Source organism: Onychomys torridus, chromosome 2, assembly GCF_903995425.1.
Source record: "Onychomys torridus chromosome 2, mOncTor1.1, whole genome shotgun sequence".
In the NCBI taxonomy this organism is placed as follows: domain Eukaryota; kingdom Metazoa; phylum Chordata; class Mammalia; order Rodentia; family Cricetidae; genus Onychomys; species Onychomys torridus.
In genome coordinates, this window is record NC_050444.1 from 100,992,118 (window position 1) to 101,011,787 (window position 19,670).

At 40.4% G+C, this 19,670-nt stretch overlaps 1 protein-coding gene across 2 annotated transcripts in view; it reads left to right on the top strand.

The window, feature by feature from the left end:
* Window positions 1-19,670, top strand: part of Ccdc171 (coiled-coil domain containing 171) — a 330,958-nt gene that overhangs the window by 75,732 nt on the left and 235,556 nt on the right. For both annotated transcript variants that reach the window (XM_036179739.1, XM_036179740.1), the window contains 2 exons: window positions 1,809-1,947; window positions 18,067-18,169. In XM_036179739.1, coding sequence (XP_036035632.1) covers window positions 1,809-1,947; window positions 18,067-18,169 — 242 coding nt within the window. The remainder of the gene's footprint in view (window positions 1-1,808; window positions 1,948-18,066; window positions 18,170-19,670) is intronic.

The window sequence follows — 19,670 nt, forward strand, 5'->3', positions numbered from 1 at the left end:
CACATGTCCACATGAGAATATACACAGCTATGTGTGATGGCTCTTTCACATAATCTCAGCACTGGGGAGGCTAACGAGGAGGACCACTGAGTTTAAGCCAGCATAGTAGATTACAAAAGGAGTTCCAGGCCAATATGAGCTACATGGTGAAACTCTATCCAAAAATCAAAACCAAACCAAACCAAAACCAATGTAAACACAGTTTAATACCAGCCCAAACTACATTGAAATAATAAAGCACATTTTTTTTTGTTTTGTTTTTTTGTTTTTTTGTAAAGAAATTTATGTGTCCTTATTGGAACACAGTCCAAGAATGGAATCATGTGATAATTCTGAGTGTTTGTGAGAAAACTCCAAGGAAACAAGACAAGAGTCTTGTGACCTCTGTTTCTTCAAAACACAGAATTGTTCTCAGATTGTGTTTGTGTGCTCCACCGAGGTGTGGGGTAGGAGTGAGTTTCCTTCAGCTGTTGTTATGCATGTGCCTCTATGGAAACCTGTTTTTGTCATGTGCAGCTTGTCCTGGTGTTGTATACTTTATTTGGGTGATTCTTCTTAACTCTCAGAACATAAACTGCTTGATGCTCTGAATAAAGTTGGCTATTGCACGAGACTTTTGCCTGCCTCATTTTTAGGCCCTACTCTCCCAGGTTCACAGCTCCAACTAGAGCAGTAAACATGTCTTCTGTAGTTGGAGTTTTCCTGCCTGGCCCACAGTCAGGACAAATCTCTCTCACCTGCTAGGCCCATAGACGCTCAGAACCAACCAAGTAAACACACAGAAACTTACATTGTTTAGAAACTGTATGGCTGTGGCAGGCTTCTTGTTATCTACTTTTTCTATCTTAAATTAATCCATTTCTATTTATCTAATTTTGCCACATGGCTCGTGGCTTACCAGTACCTTACATCTTGTCATGGCGGTGGCTGGCGGTGTCTTTCTCCACCCAGCCTTCCACCTCCCAGAATTCTCTTCTCTCTTGTCCCACCTATACTTCCTGCCTGGCCACTGGCCAATCAGAACTTTATTTACACAGAGCAATATCCACAGCAGTCTTCAAAATAAAAGAACATTGAGTTTTTTCCTTTTAGAATTTCCCATATGCCAAATCAGTTCTACTTGTAGGGATAAAAACATTTGTTTCATTTTTGTTGTATGTTAATAACCTTATCACTAACTTTAAAATAATTTTCTTGGGGGCTAAGGACATGGCTAAGTCAGTAAGATCACATGCTCAGTAATTATGAGAGGTTAAGTTTGAGTCCTCATCACCCATGTGGGAAGGCAGGCATGGCCAGCCAGCCAAAAACAGTGAGCTTTGGTCAGTAAGGAGTCCACTTGATATCCTGCTGTTGCCTCTGTGGTTGTGTGTGTGTGTGTGTGTGTGTGTGTGTGTGTGTGTGTGTGTGCATGCATAGGTGTGTTCACTTGCACACTCACGAGCATGCAACATGCATACTTACTCACAGCCCCCCAGACTTTTATCAGTCTTGAGGCAGTTTCTGAACTGACTGAATTAGACGGGTAGATTTTATTCATCAAAAATAATGGTGAGACCTCAATCAATACTATTCCAGTCTTTTTGTGTATTAACTTGGACACACTACAGATACCTACTGTCAAAGGAGAAGTGTTATTCCCTTAAAATCTTTCATTCAAGAATGTACCATAACCTTTTAATTTAAAAAAAGGAAAAATGGACATTAAAAAGGCTGTTGGCATGTAAACATGATATATAGAACATCACCTACTTGTGAGAAGGAGAAGTACATTTGAAAAACCTGCTCTGACATTTTCAACTTTTCAGATTAGAAAGAGAGTATTTCTCCAAAAACAAGAAACTAAATGAAGAGATCGACGAACAGAAGAAAGTAATTATAGATCTTTCAAAGAGACTCCAATATAATGAAAAAAGTTACAGTGAGTTACAAGAGGAACTTGTAATGGTAAGGATAAAGATAAAAACCCTATGGCAATGACTTTATTGGGCCATATTTGATGTGTAGCAAGTTTTCCCCTACCATGTATCATGAGATAATAGTATGAAAGTAATTTTAGTGACATTGTTAAAAGTTTCAAACTGGAAGTACCAATTACATGAAATATATACATAACTCTCTAACTTGGAACAGTTGGGAAAACCCAAATGAATTAATGATTCTCAATTATAGAATATTTTAAAATGTATTTAAGGCTTATTATGTTTCTTTTTTTACTTTAAGTACATAGAATGATTTTACCTAGGTGGAAGATAATCAGGAATTATAAGCAATAGATCTAATAATTTTAGTGACATCATTTTCTAGTCATTTTATTTTATTTTTAAGAATTTTTTAAATTTTTTAATTTTTTTGGCTGGAGCTAAGGACCGAACCCACGGCCTTGCGCTATGCTAGGCAAGCGCTCTACCACTGAGCTAAATCCCCAACCCCTCTAGTCATTTTATACATAAACATTAATTACATGAATATCTAACCAAATTGACTATTGTGAGTAACCTAGCTATCACACAATTTTTCCTAAAATATTGATACGTTCTTATGAACCACCCTTTGTTTGAAAAGTACCAGCATCTCCCTGTTGCATTAGAATACGCCCAGCTTCTTGTCATGTAATCTAGGACTCTTCATTTTGAGTTTGTGTTAACTGTTCTGGCTGCCCTTCCCTTCATCTGTCAGAATTCTGGCTCTTTAACACATCTTTTCATAATTTTTACTTTTATGATTATGTTTTTATGCTCATGGTGACTAAAATGCTCTTTGTTCTTGCTGTATGCCTATCCATCCTGTAAGTTCTGTGGGAACCACATCAGGGAGGAATACATGGTTTGTAGTAACACCGTACTTCCTCAAGCCTTGTGTCATCATGCACACTTCCTCAGAGACGTGCCTGCTTCCCTTTCAGTTATGTCCCAGAGCTCTTAGAGATTTCATCCTGAGGAGAAGGAATATTTTTCTTTCCCAAAAAGGTAATACAAGGGTTATATTAAGAATCAGTGGCCAGCTGGGTGGTGGTGGTGCACGTCTTTAATTCCAGCATTCAGGAGGCAGAGCCAGGTGGATCTCTGTGAGTTCAGGCCAGCCTGGGCTACGGAGTAAGTTCCAGGACAGGCTCCAAAGCTACACAGAGAAACCCTGTATCGAAAAACAAAAACAAAACAAAACAAAAACCAACAAAACAAAACAAAAAAAGAACCAGTGGCCAAATCAGTGCTTCCAAGAAGAAAGGTAATTATAGAATTAAATTTAAACTCTTCAGTATTTAAAATTTTATTTTGAGATTTAAAAAAACTTACTTGCGTGTATGAGTTTTGGTCTGAATGTATGCTTTTGTACCACATGCATGTAGTGTCTAAGGAGGACAGAAGAGGGTGTTGGGTCCTCTGGAACTGAACTACACACAGTTGTAAGCCATCACATGGGTACTGGGAATTGAACCCAGGATCTCTAGAAGAGCAGTCAGTGCTCTCAACTGCTGACCCATTTTTCTAGGTCCTCTTCAGTATTTTCATATGTTACTGCATTATATCTAGTCCCTATTCTTCATAAGATGGTCAGTGTGCTCCGATTCAGGGGCCAGTCCTGTTTGCTGTGTGGATCATTTGTCGTCTGAATGTGCATTTGCAAAGTAAAGACCTTCCTACTTAGTATACTTCCTTAGTACATTCACTGATATGTGTAACACAGATGCCATAGACTGGTCTAAGTTTCTCCCACAGTTTATATTGAAACTTCTGCATTCTAGGCAAGCACTCAAACACTGAGCAGTGTTGTGCGTGTCCTGCTTCTTAACTCTTAGTTCAAAGGGATGAATCGGTGGAGAAAAATACCCCAGGGTACTGAGCTGATTGCTGGATTTGGTCTGCTTGCTTACTAAACATTGTTCTCAGTAGTTTGGAAAGTGGGTCAGAGTGTGAGAGTGCAGAGTTCAGACGTTATCACTGCTGTAAGTTGCACAGTTTCTCTTAGTCCTAGCCTAGAGCTCTAATAAGTAGATTAAAAAGCAAGACTAACTTAATTCACCACAGAGTTTATGGGTGTTTTGTGATCAGAAGCCTTACTTGGTTGCAATAGATTTTTTTTTTTTTTTATTTTGACTTTTACATGTCGATGGATAGTCTAAACTAAGGCAAGTTGCAGTTCACCAGAAACTTTTGTTTGTTTGACATTCTTTCTATTGAACATGATTGTTTTGGTAAGGGTGCTAAAAATTGTCAACTAATTATTTCTTTAAAGCTTGATAGGTCACCAAAAGCAGTTTTAGAACTAATCAGATGTTTAAAAAATTATTGGGTTGCAACCTAAGTGATCTGCAGTTTATATGTCAAACTAATAGTGTTTTCTATTTCTTTTATCTCTCAAATTCCTTGTATCTTATATTTTAAGATTCAAGGAGATTGTTATTTAAGCTAGCACAGTGACAGAGTTCCTAAGTTATGTTTTATGTTGCTGTAATGAAATACTCTAACAGATGTGACTTCAGGGAGAAAGGGTTTATTTTGACTCACAGTGGAAGGCTAAAGTCCTTGATGATGAGGGAATTGTGGCAGAGGGTCAGGAGGGAGTTGGTCACATTTCATCTGTAGTCCAGAAGCAGAGTGATGATTATCTGGGCAAGCTCGCTTCCTCTGTTTTACGCAGTGTAGGATCCCAGCCCAGGGAATGGAGTACCATAGTGGGTGGGTTGTTGGCTGACTCTAATCTCTGGTAGTTGTGTCCAGAGGCTCTTTTTATCAAGGTGATAATTGAGATTACCACCATCATTTCATTTTAACATTTTTATACACATATATCATTTTGTCTTTCACTTCTCTGTTTTTTTTCCTTTCCTATTACCTTTCTTTTTCACTTTTTTTTTTTTTTTCCTGAGACAGGGTTTCTCTGTGTAGCTTTGTGCCTTTTTCCTGGAACTCACTTGGTAGCCCAGGCTGGCCTCGAACTCACAGAGATCTGCCTTGCTCTGCCTCCCGAGTGCTGGGATTAAAGGTGTGCACCACCACCACCTGGCTTCTTTTTCACTTTTGTTTCAAGTCCTGAGGCTTGAAACCTGAGTCTCTTGCATGGTAGGAAAGAGCTGTATCACTGAGTTTATATCCCAGCCCCAAGGCCTTTTCTGTTTTCTGTTTTTTTGTTTTTGTTTTTTAAGTTTCTTTTTATTTATTATTATTGTTATGTGTGCAGGATGTGTATGTGGGTGTGTGTGGAGGTCAGAGGCCAGCTTTTGGAAGTTGGTTCTCTCTTCTGGGGAACTGCAGCAGCGGGGCTGTTACCTGCTGAGTCATTGTGCTGACCCTGTTTGAAATTACTGTTATTTCCTTACCTGACTGTATTAGGAAATTTAAATATCATTTAGTGAAAAAGTATTGAAAGAAAATAGTATTGCTAGTGAAATATACTTTTCTTTCTATAAAGTTATTAACTTATTGCTTTTCCTAAATTTTATTGTCATATTTCTTTGATTTTTCTTATATCTCTCTCATTACCTTTAGTAAATCTTGATACTTTGATAATAAGGAAAAAGACAGGAGGCTGAAAACTAATGGGTTAATGAATTTTCTTTATATCATTTATTTTATTTTTAAAGATTTATTTATTACGTATACAGTGTTCTGCCTGCATGTATGACTGCACACCAGAAGAGGGCACCAGATCTCATTATAGATAGTTGTGAACCACCATGTGGTTGCTGGGAATTGAACTCAGGACCTTTGGGAGAGCAGCCTGTGCACTTATCCTCTGAGCCGTCTCTCCAGCCCCCTTATTTGTTTTTCTTAATACAATTTATTTTCACAGTTTAATGCACACAAATATGTATACAGTAATTCCGATTGCTCTCCCTCCCACACTTGCATGTTTTCCTCCTATTGTCATCGACCCCATTCTCCCCCAAAAAGTCCTTTCCGAAGTCCTTTCCATGTCTCTTGTTTAGTTGTGTGACCCACTCAGCTTAGCCGGGGCTGTCCACATGAGTGTGAGTGTGGACCATCCTTTGGAATAGTGGGCTCAGCAGTGACTACACATGAGCATGAGTGTGGACCCATCCTTTGGAACAGTGGGCTCAGCAGTGACTACACACGAGCATGAGTGTGGACCATCCTTTGGAACAGTGGGCTCAGCAGTGACTACACATGAGCATGAGTGTGGACCCATCCTTTGGAACAGTGGGCTCAGCAGTGACTACACACGAGCATGAGTGTGGACCATCCTTTGGAACAGTGGGCTCAGCAGTGACTACACACGAGCATGAGTGTGGACCATCCTTTGGAACAGTGGGCTCAGCAGTGACTACACATGAGCATGAGTGTGGACCATCCTTTGGAACAGTGGGCTCAGCAGTGACTATACATGAGCATGAGTGTGGACCCATCCTTTGGAACAGTGGGCTCAGCAGTGACTACACATGAGCATGAGTGTGGACCATCCTTTGGAACAGTGGGCTCAGCAGTGACTAAACATGAGCATGAGTGTGGACCATCCTTTGGAACAGTGGGCTCAGCAGTGACTACACAACTTGAAAGGCAGTTACTCTCTCAGTTGCAGCATTTCTAAGTAGCCAGTAGTTCCTTGGGGGAGGAATAGGGCTCCAGGAACCCCTCCTCCATCTGTGTGACTGATGGTTGACAGCTCTAGCAGTCCATGTGCAGGTAACTGCACTTGCTCTGCATCCATGATTGGAAGGGCCATGGCATGCCTACCAGATAGCATTTCATAGCTCTTCTGTCCACCATCCAACTGTCCGCCACCCAGCTCTCATTTCCTTCTGCTCCCTTTTCTCTACCATTCTCTGAGCCATAGAGTGGGTGAGGTGAATGTCCTGTTGAGAGTTGGACACTCAGCAGTCCCTTGATCTTAGCATTTTGACCAGACTTTGTGTTTACTTACATCCATTGCAATAGGAGACTCCCTGACCACAGCCAAGAACAAAGCACAGGTATTTAGAAGATTGTTTGACACCCTATCAACTTACTAAAAGCAGTAAGTTTTCCTAAGGAACTAGGCTTTCCCAGAAATGAATTTTTGACCAGGTTTATGGAAGCAGGCATGAATTCTCTCCTCTGAATTGGACCTCAAACCCAATCAGAAGACAGTTGGTCACCTCTTATCCCAGTAAATCTTAACTATCAGCTTGACACAATCTAGATGTCCACAAGAAGGGAGTGTATCAGTAGAAGGATTGCCCTGATTAGACTGACCTGTGGGCCTATCTGTGGGGTTGTCTTGGTTGTTAATTGATGTAGGAAGTCCCAGTTTGTTGTGGACTACACTGTTCCCTGGGAAGGAGTTCTTGGGCTGTATAAGAAAGATACCTTGGGATGAGTAAGCTACCAGCAAGCAGCACCCCTCCTGGTTTCTGCTTAAGTTACTGTCCCAACTTCCCTCAATGATGGACAGTAACCAGTAATCTGAAGTAAACCCTTTCCTCTTCTATATTGCTTTGGCTCAGAGTATTTCATGACAGCTCTAGAAATGAATCTAGAACACTCCCACAAGCCAAGCACTATTGTACCAGTGGGCACATCTTCCCTGACAGGCTGATACTGTAGCACTCAAGATCCGTAGCTGGGTAAAACTGCTGACGAGCAGTCTCCTCTATAGCCTGCATTGCACCTTCTGGAACTATGTCTAAAAGCCAGCAGGGAGGGGGCTTCCAGTGTAGTTCTGTATTGATTTTTCTGTGTACTGCAACCAATGCATGTGGTGTCTTCAGCATTAGGGTATTCCCGTCTAGTTCTGTGGATAAACCAGAGCAATTGCAATAGCCTGTACTGTTTTGGGGGCCTCTGGGGCCTTCCTGACCAACAACTAATAGGGAGGGATCCCACACCTGCCACTGGGATTTTCATTTCATCACTCATGGCTTGTGGGATTGCATTGTCCATCCATGTAGGGCACATATGTTTTTGTTTTCTCTGTTTCTTGTTATGTTAAAATATATGAATATAAAATTTACCATTTTAGCCTTTTGTAATGCAAAGTTAACTAAATAGTTTTACATACTCATTTATTGATTTTGTTCTCAACAAACCAAGGCAAGGTGTTTAGTAACACAGGCCATATTGGCAAATTCTGACATCAGCCTCAGGCCTCTACATGTCCAGGGGCCCACACCTACACAGGTGTGCACATACACATGTAGAAATGCACACACATGCAAAGCACCCCCAAATAGGAAAAGAAAAAAGAAATAAAAATATCAAAGTAAAAGTTTAAAGCCACAACATAGAAATTTTGTAGTGTTATGTCTTAAAACTCTGGTTTATGCTTTGAATTAATATTTTTTCATATGAAGAGAATTTGACTCATGAAGAAACTTTTACCTCTTCCTTTTCTGGTTTATTCATTTTGGGAACAAAATTGTTTTTATGGTCCTATGGAACCATTATTTCTTACATTTGTTTTAAGCATAGGCATTTTGGTATTTGAGAGGAGACAGAGGGGCAACATAGAGCACTCATGGCTAGTTCTCTCTACATGCTAACAGCACGTTTCTAGTTTAGGTCCTGTTCAGGACCTTTATTCAAGCCCTGGTCTTAATTTTCTCTGCTGCATTGGAAGAGAAAGATTAAAGCCACTTTCCTCGTTAGTTTTCTTTTCTTTTCTTTTCTTTTTTTTTGGTTTTTTGAGACAGGGTTTCTCTATAGCTTTGGAGCCTGTCCTGGACTAGCTCTGCAGACCAGGCTGGCTTCGAACTCACAGAGATCCACCTGCCTCTGCCTCCGGAGTGCTGGAATTATAGGCGTGCGTCACCACCGCCCGGCTCCTCGTTAGTTTTCTAGTGAAGCCATGATGATATTAATAAGACACCAGGGCTTCATGCAGTCTTGAGACAGAAGTAACACTGTGTAACCCGGCACAGTGTACACTAAGGCTCAGGTCTAAAAGAGAATTAAGATGACCTAGTATAGGATATACAAAGTGCTAACAAACACCCGCAAAATGATTACTCCTGTCTTTCAAGACATATAATATAAATATAGAACATCATTTTGGAAAAGTCCATCTGGGTAAATGCCTTTTTTTTTGAGTCAGGGCCTCACTATGTAGTTCTGGCTGGCCTGGAGTCACTATATAGACAAGGATGGCCTCAAAGTTGCAGAGATCCACTTGCCTCTCAAGTGCTGGGGTTAATGGTGTGCACCCCTTGTCTAGCCTTTTTTTTTTTTTTTTTGAGTTTTTAAAACTTTATTTAACAGATATAAACCCAGGTGAGTTTAATTACAGTGAAATTCTTTTTTTTTAAGTTTAATTTTTTTCTTTCTTCCTTTTTTTTTTTTAAATTTAAAAGTTCTTTTTTGTTTTACATACCAACCACAGTTCCCTCTCTCTCCCATCCTCCTGCCCCCTACCTCTTCCTTCACTCCATTCCTCCTATGGGGAGTCAGCAAAGCCTGGCATAACAAGTTGAGGCAGGGCCAAGCCCCTCCCCCTGCATCAAGGCTGAGCAAGGCATCCCACTATAGGGAATGGACTCCACAAAGCCAACTGCTGCACTAGGGATAAACCCTGGTCCCTTTGCTAGGGGCCCACGAACTGCCCAAGCCACAGTGAAATTCTTATTCATTGTCTGCTTAGTAAATCATTAGCATATGGTGATTTTTAATATCATAGACTTGAGTTTCAACATAAGACTTAAAAGTGAAGAAAATTAGTTTCATGTTCACGTGAACATAGGACATGATTCTTGAAAGAATTTGCCTAGAAAATCTTCTGGTTAAGACCTCCATTGGGTGGCTCTCAACCCCCTGTTACTCCAGTTCCAGGGGTTCCTACACCCTCTCCTGGACTCATATGTGCATCATACCTGCTTTTCACATATGCATACTAAACGAACAACCAAACAACCAAACAAACTTAGATTTTTAAATGAAAAATTATAGCTTTCAATTTTAAAACCTTCAAATCGAACAATGATCTAATCAGCTACTGAATAAAACTGTGTTTCTAGTATAAGCTGCGTAGTAATTATGCTTATTAAACCAGCCTGAAGTTCAGTAGCTGCAGCAGCCTGCCAGGCAAAGCTGAGTTTTGATATTCTCTTCTTTCGAAACAGGGGAGCCTTCACTTTCAAATTGCTATTATTATGACTTGCCTGGTGCCTTCTTCAATGAAATTTCCTTAGGTCCATCATTTCCTGAGATTTGTTTTCCTGCCACTCAGTAATATTTAGCTAGGGCTCTAGGAGAGCCCATATATTGAAAAGGGAATTCTAGTTCTCATGAGGTATTGCGGAAAAGAATGTTTTATTCTCTGAAGAACTTATGATTGAAAAGTCATGTGAACATCTTCTATGCTTTGGAGACTTAACTTATTGCATAATAATAATGACTGTTCTCATTAGATGGAATTTTGGAGGTGTTCTTTGATTGTTATGTTTTGTGGTAAAGTTAATGTTCTTTGATATTTTTACTTCAAATGTCCTGTTGGATTTTGTAGAGAGCATTCTCCTGATTTTGTTGAACATGTTCAAAACTTATGGATTAGTGGATATTTTATTCTAAAAAATCTAATAAAAATGTTGTTTGCTATTTTTCACAAAGGAAAATAGTGTTACTACCATGAGCACTGTTTTAGCTCATGTAAATATCACTGTCTCTCTTAGTGACCTCAATATTTAACATTGTTAAGTAGTGTCTACCGTGTGTCTTTGTATATTTAGGCAATATTATATGGATCTGGATTGATTCCTAAATTTATAAGTCAGTTAAATTTGAAAATATTACTCTTAGTTTTAGACTTGGAAAAATAAAATAATAATAATATGTAGGGAAGGGGGGGGAGAAAGAGAGAGAGAGAGAGAGAGAGAGAGAGAGAGAGAGAGAGAGAGAAAGGGAGAGGGACAGAGACAGAGAGACTGATTGATTTTGATTTATATGAAGGCTCTGTAATGAATTGTAGGTGAAGTATCCCTTAAAAGCCTTGAAATATTAAACTATTGGTCCCCAGGTAGTGGATCCAATCATTGGGAGGTAATAGAACCCTGAGAGCTCTGACTTAATTAGCAGACCAATCTGTTGATAGACTTATAATTTGATGGCATTATTGGGAACTGGTAGAAACTTTTGAAGTGAAGCCCTGTTAGAGGAAGTACGTCACTAGGGTATGTCCTTTGGGGGGCAGGATTGTGTCCTGTCCTAGACCCCTCTCTATATTCTGTGCTCGTCTATGGTGAAGAGGTGAGCATTCTCCTCTGACATGTGCTGGAGACCAAGTGTTCAAATACATGAGTCTGTGGAGTCGTTCTCATTCCAACCTCCACATCACATGGGAGGACATGCGGTGTGTGTGTGTGTGTGTGTGTGTGTGTGTGTGTGTGTGTGTGTGTTCATAGAGGCAACAGATCCCTGTGGAACTGTGGAACTGGAAGTATAGGCAGTTGTGAGCAGAGTGTGCACAGAGCCTGAACTCAGGACCTCTGGAAGAATAGTATGTGCTCTAAACCATTGTGCCATCTCCCCAACCTCCTAATTTCATTTTTCTCCACAGCTGAGCGAAGTCCCTTTGTGTATGTATCTTGTTTTCAGTAACCATTCACCTGCAGGTGGAGATCTAGGCTGCTCCTATTTCTTTGCTGTTGTGAAGAGTGCAGCACTAAACATGGCTGTGCAAATCTCTCTGTGGTAGGTTGTAGTCCTTTGGGTGTGTGCATAGGAGAGATAGGATGGGATCATTTGATATTTCTAGCTCTGTCTTTTCCAGGAACCTTCATACTTACTTTGGTAATGCAGCTCACAGCAATCAGCAGTAGATAAGGTTTCCTTCTGTGGTAGAGTTTTTGTCAGCCTTGCCAGTTTTCTTGATGATAGTCATTCTGACAGGGTGAGATGGAACCTCAAAATAGTTTCAAAAAAATTATTTAAAGGGTTGGGGATTTAGCTCAGTGGTAGAGTGCTTGCCTAGCAAGCACAAGGCCCTGGGTTCCATCTTCAGCCCCCCCCCAAAATTATTTATTCATTGACCCTGCGACCTTTGGTGGGCGAGGCAGCTGAATCTCCCCTCACCAACTGCAGCACTCAGCAAAGTGAGCCTTGCACCTGGCCTTGGCAGCACAGCAGAGCTGACCTATTGACAGGGTATGGGTGAACTGTTCCCTGAACATGAGTGTGGGAGGTCTGCCCCTTCCATCTGCCTCATGGTGGGTGGTATTGGGGGGCAGATTCACCACCCTTCCCCTTGTTGCTTGTGGTGGGTGGGGGAACTGACCCTGATGAAATAGATGTGGGAGAATTGACCCAAAGGATGTGAAAGCAGGAGAACTGGCTTTTGCTGCAAGGGGTGAACTAGCCAGGGAAATGCGGGAGAGCTCACCCTGATGGTGAGGATGGGGAGAGCTGGTGGGCTGACCAACCCTGCAACTACCAGGGTTATGAATTGGCCCATCCCTGTATCCACCCCATCTGTGCTCTGCTGGAGCATGTAAAGGGGCCAGTCCTACAGACCTAAAGCTGCACGATCTCCATGACACAGGGCAATAACAGGATAACCAAGAGGAGTCCCAGTGAGGGCCCAGAATTGATAGTGTAGCAGAAACAGGGGCCTCGAACCAGACCAATGACTTTTTGCAATGAATACTTGTAAGTAAAGATATGTGGACAAAAAGATTTACTGTGTGACTCACTGTGTCACAATACAGCTTCCATGACAAGATTTTTTTCTTTTTTTCCTTTGTCTTAAAGTTTATTTCATTTTGAGGGGGGGCATCGCAAGGGTAGAGGGGGATACAAAGGGACAGGAAATGAATGGGATTGAGATGCATGATGTGAATGACATAAAGAATAAATAAAAAGAAAGTTAAAAAATATTTATTTACCTTTTTTTTTTTTGAGCTGAGGATTGAACCCAGGGCCTTGTGCTTGCTAGGCGAGCGCTCTACCACTGAGATAAATCCCCAGCCCTATTTACCTATTTTTATAAGTTTTGTCTGCATGTATGTCTGTGTAACACTTAATTACATGCCTGGTGCCCATGGAGGCCAGAAGAGGGCATCTAATCCCCTGGGACTGGAGTCTGCAGGTGTTAAACATTTGTGTTTCTTCTTTTGAGAACTGTCTGTTCATGAGCCCATTTATTTTGAACTCACAGAGATCCACCTGCCACTATCTCCAGAGTGCTGGGATTAAAGGCTTGCTCCACTTGTTATTTAATTTTTTGTGCAGGAAAGAACATATTTTGGAGATAGATTGAACTAAGTTTTAATGCCATCTCCATGTCAAAGCAGCTGTGTGACCTATAGTGATTATTCCTGTGATCTGTTTGCTCATTTGTAAAATAGCACTAACAGTTTTTTTTAATCACACAGAGGTTTTGATGAGTATTAAATGCAATATATGTATTGATATAATGGAGGATAAAAATACAGTGCACACAACAATCATGTGGGGCCAGAGTGATACCAACCAAAATAGACTTCGGAATAAAAATGTTGCTATAGGTAAACAGGCATATCTTACAATGATAGAGTCAAGGTATCATGGAAAGCTAACACACACATACACACAGAATGACATGGGCACACACACACACACACACACACACACACACACACACACACACACACACACACACACACAGAGCTCCAAAATATGTGGAGCAAAGTCTGACCTGATTATATGTGGAAACAGCCTTGTACTTTCAGTCCCCAGTACACTACTTTCAGTAGTGAGTAGCCCAAGTAGGAATAATACCAACAAACAAAAGATTCAACAATACTGTAAAAAAACTTGACCTTATAAAAATCTGTGTAACCACATCCACCAGTGGTACAGCACACTCTTCAAGTACAAATGAAACTTTTGTGCACAGGCTGTAGTCTAGGCTATGTGAAAAGTCAATACATTTAAAAGGATTAAAATTATATAGAGTGGTCTGAGGTTATAGGTAGTGATAGAAAGCTTACCTAGCATGTACAAGTCCTAGGTTCAATTCCTAATACAACATAAAGAAAAAAATAAAGGAAAAATTATATTAAGCCTCTGAGTATAATAGAATTAAAATAGAAATCAATAATAGAAGATAGTATGGAGAAAATTAGCAAATATGAGAATATTGGTGAACACACTCCAAGTAGCGAGTAGGTTAAAAAGAAATCACAAAGGAATTAGAAAATACTTTGAAAACATACCAAACTTTATAGGATGGTAGTGTGCTTAAGAGGGATGTTCAAGAAGAAATACTCTCAAATCAGGAACCTAACATCCATCCTACTCTAGAGACTTGAACCAAACCTCAGTCCAGTAGAGAAAAAAACAAAACAAAAAAAACCCCAAACAACAACAACAACAACAACAAAAAACAAAGAGAAAAGGAAAGAAAAGAAAGGGATTAAAAGTAGAGGAAATCCATGCCTTTAATCCAGCACTTGAGAAGCAGAGGCAGGCAGACCTCTTAGTTCAAGGCCGGCCTGGTCCACAGAGTGAGTTCCAGGACAGCCAGGGCTACACTGAGCACTGAGAAATATTGTCTCAAAAGACCCCCCCCCCCAAAAAAAAAAGAAAAAAAAGAAAAAGAGGAACTCAACCAAAAGTTGGTTATTTGAAAATAAAGCTAAATTAACAATGGTTGGATAGAGTCATCAAGGAAATAAAGAGATCAAATTATTAAACCACAGAGAAAATATAAATAAATAAAAATAATTATAAGATAATACCCCGAGCATCTGTTTGCTAATGATTTAGACAATTTGGTTAAAATAGGCAATTTTCTGGGAAGATAGAAATTACCAAAATAACTTTAAAAAGTGGTAGGAAATCAAGTAAGTTGTTTAAACTTTTAAGTAGGAAAAAATCCTAAAAGGAAAAACACAGGCTAGATTGCTTTATTGGTAAATCCTAACCATTTAAGAAGAATTCATACAAATTTGTTAAGAAAGCATGGAGAAAACACTTTACACATTTCATCCTGTGGTCAGTGATACCTGTCTGTAACAAAGCCAGCACAGATTCAGGAAAACTGCATACAGTGTCCTTGTGTATATAGCTGGCAAAATTCTCAGCATAATACTAGCAAATAGAAGTTTTAGCAGGACAAATTTTTTTTTTTTTTTTTACTATATCCAGTGGATTTATCCTTGAAATATAAGTCTAACAAAACAGTGTAACTTAGGGTTCTTCTTGTGCCATGCAAAAGAAAGCAATTAATTGATCACATCATTTATTTATTTTAGATACTAGGTACCATCTTGGTGCTAAGTATATACTGGTGAGGACAAAAAATAATACTCTCTTAATGAGGCTTTTTTTGCGCTATTCACATTGAAAATAGAACCACTCAAATGAAAACAGAGTGTTATTGTGATAGGTGCTGTGAAGACTGTGGTCAAGGAAGTTGACATAGTCAGGGATTTGAAGACCACTTTTTTGAAGTGGTCATTGAGAAAATCCCTGAATATGGAATCATTACTTGTCATATACAATAGCCTCTGACCCAGTTATTATGATGTTGTGGATTGAACCCAGGACCTTGAGCACACTAGGCAAACACTATACATCCCTAACCCTCAGTAGTTCCCTATTAGCTATGGTTAGTGGTTTTAGTTATCTGAGACTGACTATAAAATGGGAAATTCTAGAAATGAAGAATTCCCAAGTTTGAATAAAGTCATCTGAATGGTGTGATGATTTCTCACACTGTCCTATCCAGGGCACAACAGGACAACCATGCTACCTATACTAGCTGCCTGTTAATCATTAGTAGCATTCCCAGTGACTAGGTGACTCATCCTAATATCACACTCTTGTGCTCAAGTAACCCTTAGTTCATGTAATAGTTTCCCAAAGCACAAGAGTAGTGATACTGACAATTCAGAGAGGCTACAAAAAGCTCAAACTACTACAACCCTTTAAGTAAAAAATGAAGGCAGAGTGAGATATTTGAGAGAAAGAGGGCCCTATTGGTATGATTTTTGTAACAGTACTTATTATTATAACTGTTCTATTTTAGTTATTATTATAAACCTCTTGCTGTGCCTGATTTACAAGTAAACCATCTCATGGGTGTGCATGTGCAGAAAAATACAGTACACATTTGGTCAGTGCCGTCAGCTCTCAGGCAGCCCTAGAGCCTTGGAACAGTTCCTTGTGGAGCAGAGGCTTTCTGTGTTGTGAGGCTGTGATTCTGTCTGTCCCTCTATCCTGCTTGCTCCGCATTCGGAAGCATTCTTTCTCTAGTAGTGATCTCATGAGCTTTTAAATAAGAACCCCAACTCCTCTTTGATCCCTCTCCTTTCCAACTGTTTTCCTTTTTCTCTCCCTCTCTTCTTACCACGAAAGGGATTTCCCAAGTTTCTGTTTCCATTTAGTCATCTTAGACTTGACCAGGAAAAAGAAATCCAGCTTGCCCCTTCTGCAGCCTGTTTCAGTCTGGTTACAGCTGTACTGGAGCTAAAGATGTTTCTTTAAAGTTGGTAATGACCTCCGTGCCCAGTGGACACTGCTTAGTCCTCATTTTGCTTGGCCTTTTTGTGGCACTGAACATAATTGACAGTTCTCCTTGAAACATTCTTTTCATGATGTTGTGCTCTTCAGTTTCCCCTTTTCTCTTGTTCTTTTTAGTTGGTGGAGAGGCTGGAGCTCCTGAAGGCTGTTTTGGGCACGTTTCCTTTTCCATCGAACACTCTAACGGCGAATTTCAGACAGTGCCTGTAAATGATTCCCAGACTTAGCCTGGCTTGGTAGTAGTGTGTTGGGCTGCCTCTCCCATTTGCCTCCATTACTTCTCTCTGCTCATTTTCACGTATTCATGTAAGGCCTGTTACTTTCCAGGCACCATGCTGGTGTTAGGGATGACTCCTGTCTCCCTTGTGGAATTTGAACAAGTGGTGAATTCCTCACTCTCTCTGCTAACAGTGAGCACATATGCAAGCAAACAAGCAAGACAGTCATAGAACAGCAGCAGTCTAAATGGCCTTGACCTCCATTATTCCCACCGAGCACTGAAATCCACCCAGTTCTGTTAGTTTGAATCCTTAGGCTTAATCTTGACTCCTCCTTTTATTGGAGGAGTCTAGTGAGTACCGTGTAACTGTGTGTCCTAAGGCCTGGCTGTTCTACTTACTAAGGATCTTTCCTACATTGTATGTAGCATTCCCCTTTAATGCCATCCCTTGACTTCTGCGTTAGGTTTATTGGTCTTGACTGCATTTACTCTTGACTTTTCTGACAGTTTGCCATGTGACTGCAAGCAGGGTTAAAAAATACTCTTTTAATTTCCTGCCTCAGTTTAAAAATAGTATTTATTTATTCATTTTCTCTGTGTGGGGTATGTGTATGTGTGCGCGCACATGCACGTGTGTACACACTCACCCATGCTCATGCAGGTGGAGGTCAAAGGTCAACATTGGGTGAAATCCTTTATTGCTCTCCATCTTATCTTTCGAGATGGTCTCTTACTAGACCCAAAGCTTGCGGGTTTGTCTAGACTAGCCGACTGTGAGTTCCTAGGATCTCCCTGTCTCTGCTTCTCCAGTGCTGAGGTCACAGGTGTATGCCGTCATACCTGGCTTTTGTGGGGGTTCTAGGGATTTTAGTCAGGCTCTCATGCTTGTGTGGTGATGCTTTCCCCGGGAAACCATCTTTATAGCCTGTTGCTTCAGTTTTATTGTCATGAAATTCTCATCTTTTGCCATAGCATTATTTTAAGGATCAAAAGGCTTGTTCTATACAAAGTATTTAGAGTTTTTCTTTTTCTTCCTGAGATAGCATTTCTCTGTGTTAACAGCCTTGGATATTCTGGAACTTGGTTTGTTGTCCAAGTTGGCCTCAAACTCACAGAGATTCACCTGCCTCTGCCTCTGGAGTGCTGTGATTAAAGGTGTGTGCCACCACAGCCCAGCTTACAAAGTACTTAAGAAGTGTGAGGCACTAAGTCTTCAGTGAATTACTATTCTAGACTTTGTACAGTTGCACATTTGGCGGAGAAGAAATATGAAAAGACAGAGTTTATTAGTAATGGATTTGAACTGGGCAATTAATACCTTGTTGAGACTTAATGACGCTATATAAATTTACAATAAAATCTGCAGCTACTACACGATGTAACCTTATTATGTATGCTTTTCCCCTTCATTAAAAGGCTAAGAAGCACCAGGCCTTCCTAGTAGAGACATGTGAAAATAACGTGAAAGAATTGGAATCGGTCTTGGACAGCTTTACTGTGTCAGCCCAGTGGCCATCAGGTTAGTTGAAGGTATAAGATGACAGATGCATCTGTCAATGTTCCAAAGTCACTGCAGTTTGGGAATTCTGCAGATGCCTCTTCTGGTCCCTCATCTCAACATGCTTTGATTGGATGACATGACAAGAGCGGTTCTCACAGCAGTCAGTTGGCCTAGCTGGCTGGGAGAGGGTGACGGAGTGTGGGCCTGCTGTTGTCCTCTCAGAGCTTGATTTACAAGTGTTGAAGTCTGTGTGGTTGGACAGACAAGGGCTCACGTGCTGTGTTCTGAATCCAACTGAGAGAAGAGTCCTTACAGTTTACCTGCAAGGGGAACAGATGTTTCCATCAAACTGAGCCAAGTTCTGAGCAACCTTCAGCAACTTAAAGGTCATGCATTCAAAAGGTTATGTAGGACACAGGCTGTAGCAGTGTGTGCTCTATACTGTTGATTTCTGAGCCAGTTCTCACATGTACATATATGTGCTTTGGAGAGAACAGTGCTCAGCTAAAATATTCTTGGTTTAGTATTAATCCACTTTAACATAATTAAGAACTAATAATATTAGGTAGAAATACTTTTGGAACTAGCTAATACACTCTGCTTACAATGTCTACTTTCTTAATTTTTTGTGGTTTTGCATCATGAGTGCTTACAGTAGCTTTAACTTGAAACGTTTACTCCCTTCCCTGCCTGTTTTCTTTTGTCTCAGTTTATCTAGTTATTTTTATGATGTGATTATGTTCTTTAAAAGAGGACATAACATTAAGCTCCCATACATACGTATGTTTAAGGCAATCAGAAGTGATTTGGGAAGGGAGTTCTTTAGGAAATGGGATTTTAGGGAAGTCTGTTGTCCTTGGCCTGTGCTTTAACTTGTGACCTGTGGGCCCCTCAGCTGGTGAACTATTAGACATTTAGTATGTGCTGTTGCTACTTTTTCAGTCTGCTTTTATATTTCATGCTTTTAGCTGTGATTTTATTAAGTTCACATATAACTTTTCATTCTTATATTTTTAGTAGTTTTTTTTTTTTTTTTTTTTTTTTTTTTGAGACAGGGTTTCTCTGTGTAGCTTTGCACCTTTCCTGGAACTCATTCTGTAGCCCAGGCTAGCCTCGAACTCACAGAGATCCGCCTGCCTCTGCCTCCCATGGTCTGGGATTAAAGGTGTGCGCCACCACTGCCTGGCAACAATTTATTTTTATTTTTGTGTATTGGCGTTTTGCCTGTCTTTATGTCTATGTGAGGGTCTTGGATCTTGGAGTTACAGACAATTGTGAGATGTCACGTGGGTGCTGGGAATTGAACCCGGGTCCTGGAAGAGCAGCCAGTGCTCTTAACCCCTGAGCCATTTCTCCAGCCCTTAGTAGTGATTTAAAATAAAACAATTATGGGGGTTAGAGAGTTGGCCCAGAGACTAAGAGCCCTGGCTACTTTTCCAGAGGACCTAGATTCGTTTCCCAGCACCCACAGGGTGACTATCAACTGTCCATAACTCCACTTCCACAGAAATACATTTAC